This window comes from Puma concolor, chromosome B3 (genome assembly GCF_028749965.1).
Source record: "Puma concolor isolate L17-30 chromosome B3, mPumCon1.1.hap2, whole genome shotgun sequence".
NCBI classification, from domain to species: Eukaryota; Metazoa; Chordata; class Mammalia; order Carnivora; family Felidae; genus Puma; species Puma concolor.
In genome coordinates, this window is record NC_141672.1 from 3,651,533 (window position 1) to 3,666,152 (window position 14,620).

A 14,620-nucleotide genomic window follows, 5' to 3' on the forward strand; every position below is an offset into this window, starting at 1 on the left:
CAGTAACGTCTGCCCTTCCTGCCGCCCCCACACTCTCTGGCTCCCTCTGCCTCTGGAGCACCAGTCTCCCGACCCTTCCACACCGGCCACTCCTTTGCTAGACGCCTCCCCCTCAGCAGCCTGTAAGCGTTCATGTGCCCCAGGCCTCTGTCCTCGGACCCTGGCTCTCCTCCTCGCTGGCCCCAGTGCCAAAGCTACAAGGACCACCTCATCAAGCCGCACCCGCAGCCCAGACCAACTCCCCGACCCCCCTCCCGAGCCTGTTTCGCTCTACTGCGCCCCCCTCCGTAGACACTTCAGTTGCTCCAGCTGCTCTAGTTACAAACGCTGGGTGCCATCCTTCACATTCTCCACAGTCAAGCCACCAGCTAATCCCTCCGCCTCTACCTTCCAGACGTGCCCCTGTGCACCGGCTCCTCCCTCCTTCCTCCTGCGCAGGCCAATACCGTGCCTTGCCTGCATGTTTTCCTCTTACCCTACGTCTACCTGGGACACCTGCCAGAGCGCTGCCCGTAACGGGGAACTCTGACATCACCCCCTTGCTCACGGCTGCCCGCTGCCTGACCCCACCCTCTCCTCTGCACTGTGCCTCTGCCCCGGGCCTGGGAGCCATACGGGCCTCTCGCGGTTCCCGAAACCCGCCTGCCAGGCCAGTTCCCTCTGCCCAGGGCACTCTCCCCGCACCGGCCACTGACGGCCTCGGGGACACCAGCCCTCATCAGCCCTCTTCCCATGATGCTAGTGTGTTGTTCTTCACAGTACAAGCTGCTACCACACAGTATGTCTGCGTGTTAATCACCTCTTCCCACTGGAAGGTGAACCTTACCACTGAACCCCCGGCTCCCAGAACGGTGCCCAGCACGCAGCAGGCGTGCAGTGAATATTTGTTCCAGAAATGGACAAACATTTGAGGGTTACTGTACCACTGACTGTTTTCAAAGTCTGTCCTCTGCTCCCAACATCTCTTTCTAACTTACAGATAAGGGATCTGCTTTCTGCCACATGCACAATACAGACCTGTGCCAAAATAATCGAGGTATGAAAAATGTTAAATCTGCATCTCTCTCCAAGACAGACAGCTGCACTTCAATACCGCAGGATGAATTACCCTAGTGAAGTGGTGACTACGTCCCAGAGCTGCTTAAAAGATGAGGCAATCCCAGAAGATTTTGAGGACATTTCCTGGGACAAAAGAAAATTTCTACCTTTTTTGATAATCAGTCCTCATTTTTTTGGCATCCCAAGGGATAGTCAATCAAAGCAATGGGGAAATGTTAATCACACAAATCAAAATGGGCAAAAACAAATAAAGCTGGACTGTGACTTAAAGTCAGATGAGAACTGCTATTTACTCCTGTCTTCTCTCTTTGTTCCTCTTAGAATAGTCGTTTCGAACGCTATTCTGTGACAAATTACACCTGGACTGAGCAGCAGGCAGGGGAGACAGGAGGGCCGGGCACCTGCAGCGTGATCATCGGGACCTGACTTTTGCAGTGGCTGCACGTGGCCTCCCGGTACTTGCAGGCCTTTTCCACGTGGTCACGCAGGTCTCTTCTCAACACTTTCTCTTTGCAGTCAGCGCGGACACACGACAGCTCTTCAAACTGGCAATCATTCTTTAAATGCACCTGTAAAACAAACGCTTCAAAATTCTTAATTGGCATAGAAATTCGATCGGAAATACCAGATTCCAGCCTCTACGCAGCTAACTCCTCCAGAAATGTTTCCATCCGCCACCAGACTAGGTTTCACAGAGAAGGGTGGCAAACATACTGGGAGACGATGAATTTCATATTCTATTTAGCGATTACTCAAACTATACTGCTTTTCAAAGGAGCAAGCCGACTCTCCTCCCTGGGCAAATGAATGGTTATCTGCTAAGGACTTTGTTTTATTCCAATTCAAATATCCTGGGGCGCCTGGGTGGCTCAGTCAGTTAAGTGTCTCACTCTGGTTCAGGGCATGATCTCACGGTTTGTGAGTTCGAGCCCCACGTCAGGCTCTGTGCTGTCAGCATGGGACCTGCTTCACATCCTCTGTCCCCCTCATTCTCTGCCTCTCCCCCACACTTGTGCGTGTGCACACGCTGTCTCTCTCTCAAATATAAATAAACATTTTTTAAAAAAGTCCAATTCAAATATCTTCCAGGATAAAATATGATGCTAATCAAAAGACGTAAGATGTTGAGTTTCATGATTTAAAAAAAAAAAAAGAGAGAGAGAGAAAGTTTTAATGAGCCTTCCAAAATTAAAAATCAGTTCAGATTTCTTTCCATTCTAAATAGGCTGGGGGTGTTTAAAAACCAGTTGGCAGTTCTGCCAACATCATAAAAATAACACTCGGTACCCAAGCGGCTTGGGCCGCCTTCATGTCTGGTTGTGTTTTGGACATCAACGTAAACGTGGTCTTTCCGGTGCACACCAGCCTGCACGCTTGGGAAGCGCCTTCCTCACAGTAGGCCCGACCCTGACCCCCACCGCCCCGGGACTTACCAGCAGGTGTCCCAGGGTCAACTGCTCTGTGCAGCCCCCGCCCTCGTTCCTGCAGTAGATCTGAAGAGCCAGAATCTCTCTCTTGCAGCAATTATCCTTAAACACCTGAAATGGAATGACGGTTGTCTTAGAGGATTAATGTTTCTTCATCTCCACACGCTGCCACTTCAGACAAGGCAAGGCCACTTTAAAAAAACCACCAGAGCATCTCTTAAGTGGACCTCAGGAAGCATTAAGGACTATCTTAATTTCTAATTTCTAAAGTAGAATGAAGGAGCTGTCCCCACTAAGAGACACAATTTAAATAATACAACCTCAACTACCTTCTTTTATTAGATAAGCCAAAAGAAAACAAGTTCCACTGAATAATTAAAGATCACTTTGGAGCATCCAAACATTTTGAATGGACTCTGATGTAACTTCAACTTCAACTGCCCTGGGGGCACACCAGGACTGGGTTCATATTTGACTCTGGAGACTTCCAGGAGTCAACTCTGTGGGGGACAGCTACGGGTGTGGGTGGCAGGACCCACTACGACTCAAGCCTTTTCAGATCGCTTGCTAAAGAAACACCAAAATTGGGGCGCCTGGGTGGCTCAGTCGGTTAAGTGTCTGACTTCGGGTCAGGTCATGATCTCACGGTTCATGAGTTCAAGCCCCGCGTCGGGCTCTGTGCTGACACAGCTCGGAGCCTGGAGCCTGCTTCAGATTCTGTGTCTCCCTCTCTCTCTGACCCTCCCCCGTTCATGCTCTGTCTCTCTCTGTCTCAAAAATAAACAAAACATTTAAAAAAAAAAAAAAAAAGAAACAGCAAAACTACTGTAAAAGATCACACTCTGCAGATGGTTTAGAAAACATTTGTTTTGGTTCTTTCTCCTAAGGCTATGTCGTTCATAACTCATTTTTCACCAAAAAGGGGGCAGCATTAGCCAGCCACTGAAACAAACTCTTTTAAATAAATACTGCAAAGATGGAAGTTAATTCAGTAATGAAAATGTTTCCCCCTTTTAAAAATTTTTTAATATTTATTTATTTTTGAGAGAGAGAGAGAGGGAGGGAGGGAGGGAGGGAGGGAGGGAGGGAGAGAGAGACAACCATAGCATGAGCAGGGGAGGAGCACAGGCACAGGGAGACACAGAATCCAAAGAGGCTCCAGGTTCTGAGCTGTCAGCACAGAGCCCCAAGTGGGGCCTGAACTCACGAACCATGAGATCATGACCTGAGCTGAAGTTGGGTGCTTAACTGACTGAGCCACCCAGGTGCCCCGAAAATGTTTCCCTTTGAAAATGAAACCTTCCTTCAATTTTACTTTTCCTTTAGAGAATAAGCATCCTCCCTCCTTCTAGTAACAGAGTCTATACCATCTTAGTCTTCAGGCATTTCTAAGAAACTCCTCTATATGTTACTGTTCTAGAACAGTAAACAAAACAAGGATCTTAACATGCCTTTCTCAACTCCACAGGCAAAGAAATAGAATCAACAGCTGCTATGAGTTAAAAATAAAGTAATTTGGAGTCAAATCTAATCCTTTATAAACATGACTTTTTTTTTTTTTTTTTTAATTTTTAAAAAAATTTTTTTTTTTCTTTCAACGTTTATTTTTATTTTTGGGACAGAGAGAGACAGAGCATGAACGGGGGAGGCGCAGAGAGAGAGGGAGACACAGAATTGGACACAGGCTCCAGGCTCCGAGCCATCAGCCCAGAGCCTGACGCGGGGCTCGAACTCCCGGACCGCGAGATCGTGACCTGGCTGAAGTCGGACGCTTAACCGACTGCGCCACCCAGGCGCCCCTAAACATGACTTTTTAAAAAACACACTAAAGTCACCAAACAGGTATTTTTAGCCAGTAAGAAGTAAGTTTCTTTTTTGTGGCATTAAGTTCCCTAAGTCATTTGAGTTCAACATTACAGATAAAAAACATAGGTTGGAAACATCAAAACAGTGAAAGGACAGAATCTTAGGGCTGAGCTTATTTACTGTCACTGTCCCAGGGTACGAATGTGGAGCCTGAGGCCGCACCGTGACCGCAGAGGCCGATCCCGGGCTCCGGACCCCACACTCCCATGAGGACCCAAGGCATCAGTCGGCATCATTTAAGATGCTCCAACAAAACCAGATCAATGCCACTGAAAACTAGGGCTAGTAACTCTGAACAATGAAACAGACAAGTCTGCTGTTTGAACCTCTTCTCTCAATCACCCAGGTCCAATCCATGTTCACAAGTTAGTGACCCTGCAAGGATAAGGGGTAGAGTTGAGGGACGTGTTTTCCTAACAGCCCCCTCCCTTTTGCTGACTGCAATCTGGAGCAGCTAGTAATCGCTGAGGAACACAAGGTACGTGCACATTTTGCCCGTTCTGTCTCTCAACTGTCCAGGGACTTATGCTGAGGGCCCTAGCTCTGGATCCCCACGTCACTGCACTCACCTGGGCCGCCCTGACGACAAACCCAATATGTAAAGTGCTCTGGGCAGGAAAACCCCAGAGCAAGAATTTTACTGTGCAATTTAATGACTGACATTTAAAAAATTGGTAGGTTCATCAATCAAAATATCAGTACCACACATTTTTACTGATATTTTAAGTACTTTAAGAATGAGTCGTTTCAAACCAAAAGTGTGCCTAGCAGGGTCTGACAATGCGTAGATGACCAGAGGCGCTGTGGTGGGGATCCGAGCCCCAGGAGGGAAGCTGCTGGGAGGCCCCCGCTCAGTCCTCTGAGAGCGTGCACTGAGGTCGAGAGCTTTCGCTGGCACACCTAATCACATGGGGAGGGCAGGGCTGAAATCCTGCATCCGTCTAAGGACTTGGAGATAACGCGCAGGGGGCAGGCAGACAGCAAGTCCCGCGGAGCCCCGAGACCTGCGCTCTAGGAGCCGAACCCCAGCTGTCTGGGGCAAAGGCCCGAGAGGTGCATCTCTGTGTTTCACTTATACCTCCCGGAGTCTCAGGAGGTGGTGCCACTACCGTCACAGGTGAGGAGACAGGTTCAGAGGGTGAAGCACCTGGCCGAGGTCACCCGGCTGAGCAGCCGCTGTGTGTGTCCAGTGCCCACGCGACACAGTTCCTGCCTGGCTCCTGCAGCACCGCCCTGACACCCCGAGATACGGTCAGCGTGCCCGGAGCCCTGGATGCAAACTATACGCACAGTACTACGGGAGCAGTTGACACGAGAATTTCTTAAGCCCCCAAGGATACCTTATCTTTGATGATGCCTTCTTGACACGCGGTACATTTTGGGCTGGAGGAGCTGAGGGGAGAACACACAGCAAAGACATTAGACAGAGCGTGAGTCCTGTTCTCATGTGCAGCATTACGGCCAAGCATGCTGTGCGGAGTTCAGACCGGCAGCCAGAGCTCCGGGATGCCATGCTCTACTGGCTTCAAGTATCAAGCCACAGAAGAAAAGGGCTCAATTTTTTTTGACGGTGATTTTTCATAAGGAAGTTTTTAAGCAGAGCAGCTTAGATCAGTCCCACTTGGAAAGCCCCTTTCAATTAAAAGTGAAATTTTATTTCAGAAACCAAAACTAGCTCTCCGTGGAGGAGCTCTTCCGTGTGAGCACCCACAGCTTACTGGGAGGCCTACAAACGGTCTTGCTTTACGAAAACGGCCAGTACTTTCTCCATATGTTATTTTCCTTCACGATACACTGAAAAGCCAATGCAATTCTGCAGTTAACAGTGCGAGAATCTGAAACTGACCCTGTGTATGAAAACCGTTCATCCACTACATCATTCTTGTCCCCAAACGCAGGACACGAGCCACTGCTCCCCCGCTGCCCATTTTTGGACTTGATTCTAACTGCATCTTGTGTCTGGAAACCACCTCCTAGATATTAAAAATAAAACTAAGTCTGACCCTCTTTACGTCCACGGCCCCTGCCCGAGACAGGGAGTCAGCGGAGGCTTTGGGAAGGAGGGGGCGGGGTTGACAAGTATGTACCGGGGCCGTGGGCAGAGTGGGGAGGTTCCACAAGCCTGGAAAGCCAGGCAGGAAAACTGAGTGTTGATGGGAGACTTAATGTGTTTTTAAGTAAAAGGTCATTCATGTAGACTATACTAATATGAAGCGTGTGCTAAATTGCTTTAATCATATGAATATTTTTATATCCATAGACCCAGAGCTGAGTAGCATCCGGATAGGATCCCTTGACACCTGCAAAAACATGGAGCAGGATGAGAGCCAGGAGCAGAAAAAGGAGGGACACCAGAAGAGGAACAGCCCTCTGGATGCTCTGCCCCAGAAGCCCCTGCCCCCCATGGCCAGCAGCCCTCCCCCCTGGCCCGGAGCTGCAGTCCAGGTGTCTGCGTTAAGAGAAATCAGGTGCTCTGAGTCTACGCTGCCATCACTAAGCTGGACTCAAGAGCCGTTTTCCCCACAAGCAGGGGAAGCGGAGTTCACCGTCCACAGTATGTGGATAAGACCACAGCCGGAAGTGCCCAGGAGGAGGAAGACAGGGAGAGAGGCTGCCTGCTGTGTGATTCTCAAGGGCCCTGCCCTCAGTGGTGAATCAGGAAGAGAGAAGTGGGCAGACTTCCCAGGCCCCTGTGCCCTGGCAGTGGAGACCAAGTCTGAGAGCATCCTGCCATAACCCCCAGTGGCCGGCACGATGACCAGAAAATACCGGGGGATGAACCAAAATGCTTTCTCGGACAAAGTTATTTGTGCTGTAGAACTCCAGCCCGCCTCCCCAGATTCCCTGAGTGATTCTAAAATGGCACCAACATTGACAAGGGCTTCCAAGGGCTCATGTGTGCTTTGCTTACACTTGCTGGGTGAGTGTGGGCACCCTGGGTTCCTAGCTAGGTTCCCGTCCTGCTGGCCCCGTCCTCAGTCTCTGCCCCCCACCCCGAGCACCTGCACTTTGAGGGCTCCTTCGGCCTTTGCTGATGGGCGTGTCTCCTGTACGGAGCCGTGAGCTTCTAGAGCAAAAATCAGCAACACAGGTGGGGGGCGGGGGGCATCAGGGCACCAGGGCCAGCGTGGTGAGTGCCATGAGGAAGGTGGCAGGTGCGGGAGTGACTGCTGAGAGGTGCTTGTGGGGAGAGGAGACAGCAGTCTGGGGGACGGGGCTGGGTGGTCCAGGCCGCGCGTCACAGAAGCCTTGGAAAACCCAAGCACGACGTCCTCTTGGCTTTCCCTGGATGATCACGGGCCGGGCTCTGAGAATTTTATTTGGGTTTCTTCAGAGCTTTTAACCTTTACAGAGTTTACTGTTTAGGGAAGTGAAGAAGGGGGCGGGGGAGAGGCCGGAGAAGCCCAAGACGCGGCGAGGGCCGACGCGGGCAGCAGGACCCACCTCAGCAGGGCCGCCATGCAGGTCTCACAGAACCGGTGTCCGCACTCCGTCTGCTTCGGGTTACACAGCACCAGGCGGCACTTCTCGCACTTGTACTTGTCCTCCACGGTCTTCACAAACCTTTCTTTGTAACCTCCTTGCTCGGGGACGAACACGGACGTCCCGGCGCCGCGGTCAGGGTGCAGCTTCAGCGGCGGGTTCGTCTGCAGGGTGCCGGGGGATTCCATCTTTTTACTTGACTCCATGTCAGGAAGGAGAGATTCTGCAGAAAAGCAACAGCACTTAGTAAGACGTGTCACGTCGTCCTGCGCACAAAGCAAGAAACGTGGCTTTGAAAACGGGGAAGTGCCTGAGAGCCGAGGGGGCTTCTCCAGGTCACCGACCTCACAGGGACCCTCCCGACTCGAATGTGTGACGGGAACGAGCTTGAGCAAGCGTGCCTCTCTCCTTCCCACTCCACCCACCGTTACTGTTAACGTGACCGTTCAAAAAGCTTCTGAAGGCATCAGTTGTGTCTCTAAAGGTTCTCTGAAATACAGGTAGCACTTTGCTGTGCTGTAACTTAAACGTGTAGGTGTCAGTCCGACATCCTGGCCAAAGCAACGGCCATCCCCAGCCAATTTTACTTCTTGGTTAGCCTCACTGCCGAGGACAGTCCCCGGGGCGTGACTCAGGCGTGGCCTGCCATCGCCGTGGAGCCTGTGCTGGGAACAGCGCCGCCCCTCCAGCAGCAGCAGGTACTGTCCGCCTCCTCATGCTGCTCTTCCCCCCGAGCAGACCCCACAGACCCCACGAGGCACCCACGATGCTCCGATCCGGGCGCACCGTGACCGGCACCTGCTTTCCACCAGCCAGGCCCACCGCATCAGCCCTGCGCCAACACGGCCCCCCGCTGCACACGCCGGAGCTTCAGGGTTGCACCCCCTGTGGATATGCAGGCCTTCCGTGCCTGGGGCGGAGCTGGCAGAGGGGACATGGGGACTGAACGGGTCTCCAGTGCCTGTCTGGACACGCTCTCCTAGCGCACAAGGTGGCAAGTGTGGTGGGTTCCCACCTGCAAGTTCCCGTCAATAGGCAAAAGAAGCATTTCCTGGATATGAGCCACCAAGACCCCTGCGTGCGTGGACCCGCCAGCTGAAGCGCATGGCAGCACGTCCGGCCAACCTGCGGAGCAATTTCCTTAAGACTCACCAGGTCGGGGCACCTGGCGGCTCAGTCAGTTAAGCATCCAACTCTGGAGTTTTGGCTCAGGTCATGATCTCACAGTTCATGGGATCAAGCCCTGAGTCAGCACAGAGCCTGCTTGGGATTCTCCCTCTCCCTCTCTCTCTCTCTCTCTCTCTCTTCCAGCTCATGCTCTCTCCCTCTCAAAATAAACCTTTTAAAAACCCAAAAAAACCTCACCAGATCTCTCAAAAGGACACCGTGTTCTTGCTCGATCCATTTATTTCTGCTACTTACAAAAATAAGGGCCAAATTCCTTCTACTTACAAGGCCCCGGGGTCTGTCCCCCATCACCTTCCCCTCTCTCCTTAGTGCCAGGCCATCACGAGCCAGTGTGGGGGCCCCCAGTGCACCCCGGGTTTGCTGGAACGAGCCCTCACGCCGGGCCGCAGGGTGAGGGTGGGGAGCCCACTCCCCGGAGCCTTGTTCTGCCTCATGTGGGGCTGGAAGAATGAACGTTTCACAACCCGAGACATATGCAATGCCAGCAGCCTAACATCTGACAGATAAATGAATTAGTGTTCTAGCCACACTCGGGCTAGTTTTAATAAAATAGAACATCACTGTGGTGAAGTGTGGGAGCCTCCTGTGAAATCCATCTATTTATGAAAACAACAACAACAAAGATTTTAAAATGACCTCAAAAGGCCAGCAGCCCTTTGCTCACGAATTTGTTGATCAGAATCCTGTTCATGAAGACGCTAAGCGGGAGGTACCTCGGGCTCGCTCTGCCCGTCAGAGACAATGGTTGTCCAGGAGCCGATCCGCTGCCACCTGCGACGGCTGGTGACCTCTCCCACTCCCCACCTCAGGCCCTTGCTTCTGCAGATGCTCTAGGTTGACCCCCGCCCCCGTTCCCGCGGACCGCACCTCCCCACCTTCTCCAGGGGGGCTCAGCTCCACCAACCCCACTTGCCCGACCCCTCTTGCCCTGTCTGTACTTTCTCCACGGCACTTCCCACCTTCCGACACCGCATGCTCATCGCTTACAGTGTCTCTCCTGCGGCAGACCCTGAGCTCCCCGGACACACGGGGTTTGTTGACGGAAAACGCCAGGTACCTAGAAGAGTGTCTGATGGGCAGAAGGCACCCGGTACACATCTGCTGAGCTAATCACGGAGGGAAAGGTGAGGTGTGAGCCATTAGTACCAAGCTGTGTTTCTATGACAACCGACTCTTCCAGGAAAAGAAAACTCCTCAGCTTTTGGATATGGTCTTGGAGATTCTAGCCTTGAAAACTCCTTCTTGGCTTATAAACAATTTGTGACTTTGGTATCTTAGCCAATAGTGCTTAGGAAGCTATGTGTTCAATAAACAGTCTGTAATGAGAAATACTTGATTCTTTAAAGGTGAATTTCCTATTTCGAGCCTGAGAGACAATTCACTTTGGATCAAACTAATGATAAATGATGTCCATTTACCCACAACATATCATAGTCTGTATAAGCAAGTATACAGTTTGGGATCTTTGGTTTTTGTAGGCCATCGAAGAGAAGTGAACAGATATGCAGAACGTATCCCAGGCACATCAAAGAAAACATCACAGCAGCCCTGTCCCGAAGGGCAGAGGCCAGCCCACAGCCGGCAGGCCTGTCGGGACTCACCTGTAACGCAGGGTGTCGGCATGGGCATCTCTGTCTGCAATGGGCCACTGTGGGCCTCTGACAATCCTACCCAGCATCCCTGCATCTCATCCCATGCATGCCCCATTCCTGATCTAGGTTGCGAGCTGGAGAATGAGCCTTTGGGAAGGAGGGAAAGATGCCCCTCAGTGCTTACACTGCAGGAGCCAGAGACCTCCTGTGCCTTGTATTCATAAGGGAAGAAAAAGAAGCATAAGACAATGGTCTAAACGTGTAATGTCCACAATAGGCAAATCCACTGAGACAGAAAACAGATTCAAGACTGCCAGCGCTGAGGGAGGGGGAGCATGTACTGATGGGCACGGGGTTTTCTGCTGGGGTAACAGAGGTGTTCAGGAACCGGACGGTGGGGATGGGTGCACGGCTCTGTGAATACACAACAACCCACTGAACCAGACACTTTATTCTTTTTTTTAAATGTTTTAATGTTTATTTGAGAGAAAGAGAGAGAGAGAGAGTGAGCGAGCAGGGGAGGGGTGGGGAGGGAGAGAGAGAGACAGAAAGAATCCCAAGCAGGCTCTGTGCTGTCAGCACAGAGCCCGACGCGGGGCTCGAACTCATGAACCGTTCATGAGTTCATGGCCTGAGCCAAAACCAAGGGTCAGATGCTCGACTGACTGGGCCACCCAGGCGCCCCTGAACCAGACGTACGAGGGAGCACTGTGAGATTTTCATTTATACCGTAACAGTACATGCCGTCAGAGAAGACAGCAAGCAACCAATACGGGGGAGTGAAGTGTGAAAAGCAAGTACCAGACCCCCTGACCTCGAAGACCCAGAGGCAGACACTCCCTTCTGGGGTTCTGGGAGGGCGTACAGACATCCGGGAACGGCAAATGCACATAAAGAAAACTTGCCTTTCTTTTTCCCTCCACACAAACTGTGTTGCACATGCAAGTTGATCGACAGCTTCCTTTTGAAAGCAGCGCCACGTTCTGACCGTTTTTCCCCATCAGCATATACAGATCTACGTCACTACCCTGAAGGGCTGCGTACAGCAGTCCACTGGACGCTTCACCATAGTTTATACAACCACTTCTACTAATGGACAGTTAGGCTGGTGCTGGTGCTTTGCGATTGTGAGCAATCTGCAGTGAACATTCTTGAACACCTATCTTCACACGTTTAGGAAAGCTTACAGCGACAGAACTGCCGGGTCAGAGGTGATGTGTATCTCACAGGACCGTAACCACGCCAAACACTTGTAAAAGGTTGCACATTACAGATTCCCTCCAATATTCACTAAACTAGTAAACAGATATCATTTCAGAGAACCACAGCCCATTTCACTCAAATGCTGACGCTTCCCACTTTACTCTGGCCTCAGCAGTGTTTTCTGGAGAGTGCTGCTGGCCACACGGTTGTACAAACTCCAGGGCTCCCAGCCTGCGAATGCCGGGGGGCACACCCACTGCCCTTCTACGTGGTAGGAACACCCTTCTCCAGGAGCGACTCTGCAAAGGCTGGCCAAACTAACCACATTTTATTTCATAAACACAACATACCCACAACAGCTCTGTTCCTCACACGTCAGGGACACAGGGATGAGATCGTCCCTGCCCTTAGAGAGTTTTCAGGGAGTCACAAGGATGTGGGCACTCCAGGGTCAACAAACAGCGGACATGAAGAAACACCACCCAGGAGTTACAAAGGGCTGCAGGTCTTCAAAAGAGAAAGATATCACCTCGGTTTTGGGGAGATCTGGGCTTCATGAATTGGACTGGTGGCATCATTTCAATTCCAACAGAAGAGAACAAGAAGGAGCAGCAGGAGACACAGCACAGGCAGGTGGTCATGGAGGGGAACCTGGTGTTAGGGGCTCTGGGGAGGAGCCAGACAGGCAGGACATCTGGCACTGAGTGGCCTGGGTGGTAAGGCTGGCCGGTGTCCTTCGCTGCGGTGGATCCTTGGGCACAGCATTTATCCTCAGGGCCCCACTTCTTCTCTTCACCTGAAAAGCAGATACTACCCCTAACTGTCATAGGACTATCAGGAGTCACTGTAATACTGTATGTCACATCCGTCTGCATACAGAGAAGACACGTCCTCCCGCCAACAGCGGTCAGGGGGTCTGACAAGGATTGGGCTGTTTTCCTCATCTTACTTAGATAGCCCCCAAGCCTGGTTTAAAAAGCCCCTTCTCAGCAGTTAGACAAGGGAGGGGAGGGGAGGGGAGGGGAGGGGAGGGGAGGGGAGGGGAGGGGAGGGAAGAAAAAGGAAAAGCAGAGAAAAGAAAAGGAAAGAAAAGGAAAAGAAAGAAAGAAAGAAAAGGCATCCAGATTGGAAAGGAAGAAGAAAAACTATTTCTGTTTTCAGAGGACATAACCTTATATATACAACTCACTTAGGGAATCAACTAAAAATGAGTTAAACTAATAAACTTATTTAGCAAAGCTGCAGAATAAAAGATCAATATATAAAAGTCCATTTTATTTTTTTATTTTTAAAGTTTATCTATTTTGAGAGAGAGAGAGTGAGTGAGCGTGCATGGGTGGGGGAGACAGAGAGGAAGAGGGAGAGAATCCCAAGCAGGCTCGCACTATCAGCATGTAGCCTGACGTGTAACTCAAACTCACAAACCATGAGATGACATCCTGAGCTGAAATCAAGAGACAGATGCTTCACCGACTGAGCCACCCAGGTGCCCCTCATATTCCTATGCACTGCAGTGAACAATCCAAAAATGAAGTTAAGAAAACAGTCCATTCATAATAGCATCAAAAAGAATAAAATATTCAGGGACAAATGTCAACTGAAGGAGGGCAAGATACCTATACTGAAAATTACAAAACACTTTTGAAAGACAGCAAAGATCTGAATAAATGGGAAGGCATCCCGTGTTCATGGGCTGGAAGTCTCCACACTGCTGAGACAGTGACACTACTCAAACTGATCAAATGCGTCCCAACCTCTATTAAAATCCTAGCTGGCTCTTTTAGAAGAAATGAATAAGCTGAACCTGAAAATCAGGTGGAAATTCAAGGGAGCCAGAATAGACAAAACAATTTCGACAAAGAACAGAGCTCGAAGATCCACGCTTCCATGTTTCAAAACGTACTACAAATTATTCAGGACACTATGGAATCGGCACTAGACATACATGTCGATGAGAGAGTGCTGAAAGTTCAGAAACAAACCCTCATGTTTGGGGGCAACTGATTTCTGACACGAGTGCCAGGCCTTTCAACGGGGCACTCAGTGCCAGCTACCTCACTACTGCTACCGGACAAGGAAGGCCTCCTCCTGGGCATTCTCTTTCTGGCTCTTCAGGGCGGCACTGGCAGTTACCACCCCAGAGCTGCTTAGACATCCACCTCCCTCTCCCAGGTGAGCAACTTGGCACAGCTCTGGCACACAAAGTACTGTTGAAGGGAGGGTAGTGGGTGGTGGGTGGGTTCTAAGACCTCCCTGGCTGGTATCCTTCCTGCCTTTCAAATAAATGTATTGGATGATATTTGACACATAAAAAAAAAAAAAGATTATATGTGGGGGTGCTTAGCTGGCTCAGTGGATAGAGCATGCAACTCTTAATCTCAGGGTTGTGAGTTTGAGCCCTATGTTGGGCATAGAGCCTACTTAAAAAAGTTTTTTAAGAAGACTGTGTGCGATACACATGCAAGGCAAGAATACAACAACAACAACAACAACAACAACAACAACAAAACAGATCTCCCGAATCCACCGCCTACTTAACAGTCACCACTTACCCATGTGCTCCTTCCTCAGCCATCCTTCTGACTCTCTCCAGAAGTAAATGTCAGCCTCAACTTTCTACCTATAATCCTCTTGCTATCATATATATTCTTCTTCTTTTTAAAAAAAAAAATATTTATTTCTTTTTGAGGGAGAGAGAGAGCAAGCACAAGCAGGGGAGGGGTAGAGAGAAAGGGAGAGACAGAATCTGAAGCAGGCTGCAGGCTCCAGGTTCCAAGCTGTCAGTGCAGAGCTCAAACTCAC

The 14,620-nt window shown here is 50.6% G+C and overlaps 1 protein-coding gene across 7 annotated transcripts in view; it reads right to left on the reverse strand.

Annotated features, from left to right (window-relative positions):
- TRAF3 (TNF receptor associated factor 3) overlaps positions 1-14,620 on the reverse strand; it is a 120,502-nt gene that overhangs the window by 27,281 nt on the left and 78,601 nt on the right. For all 7 annotated transcript variants that reach the window (XM_086708758.1, XM_086708759.1, XM_086708753.1 and 4 more), the window contains 4 exons: positions 7,797-8,058; positions 5,693-5,744; positions 2,493-2,597; positions 1,461-1,628 (listed from right to left, as the gene is read on the reverse strand). In XM_086708758.1, the coding sequence (XP_086564884.1) occupies positions 1,461-1,628; positions 2,493-2,597; positions 5,693-5,744; positions 7,797-8,041 (570 nt within the window). In that variant the 5' untranslated portion in view covers positions 8,042-8,058. The remainder of the gene's footprint in view (positions 1-1,460; positions 1,629-2,492; positions 2,598-5,692; positions 5,745-7,796; positions 8,059-14,620) is intronic.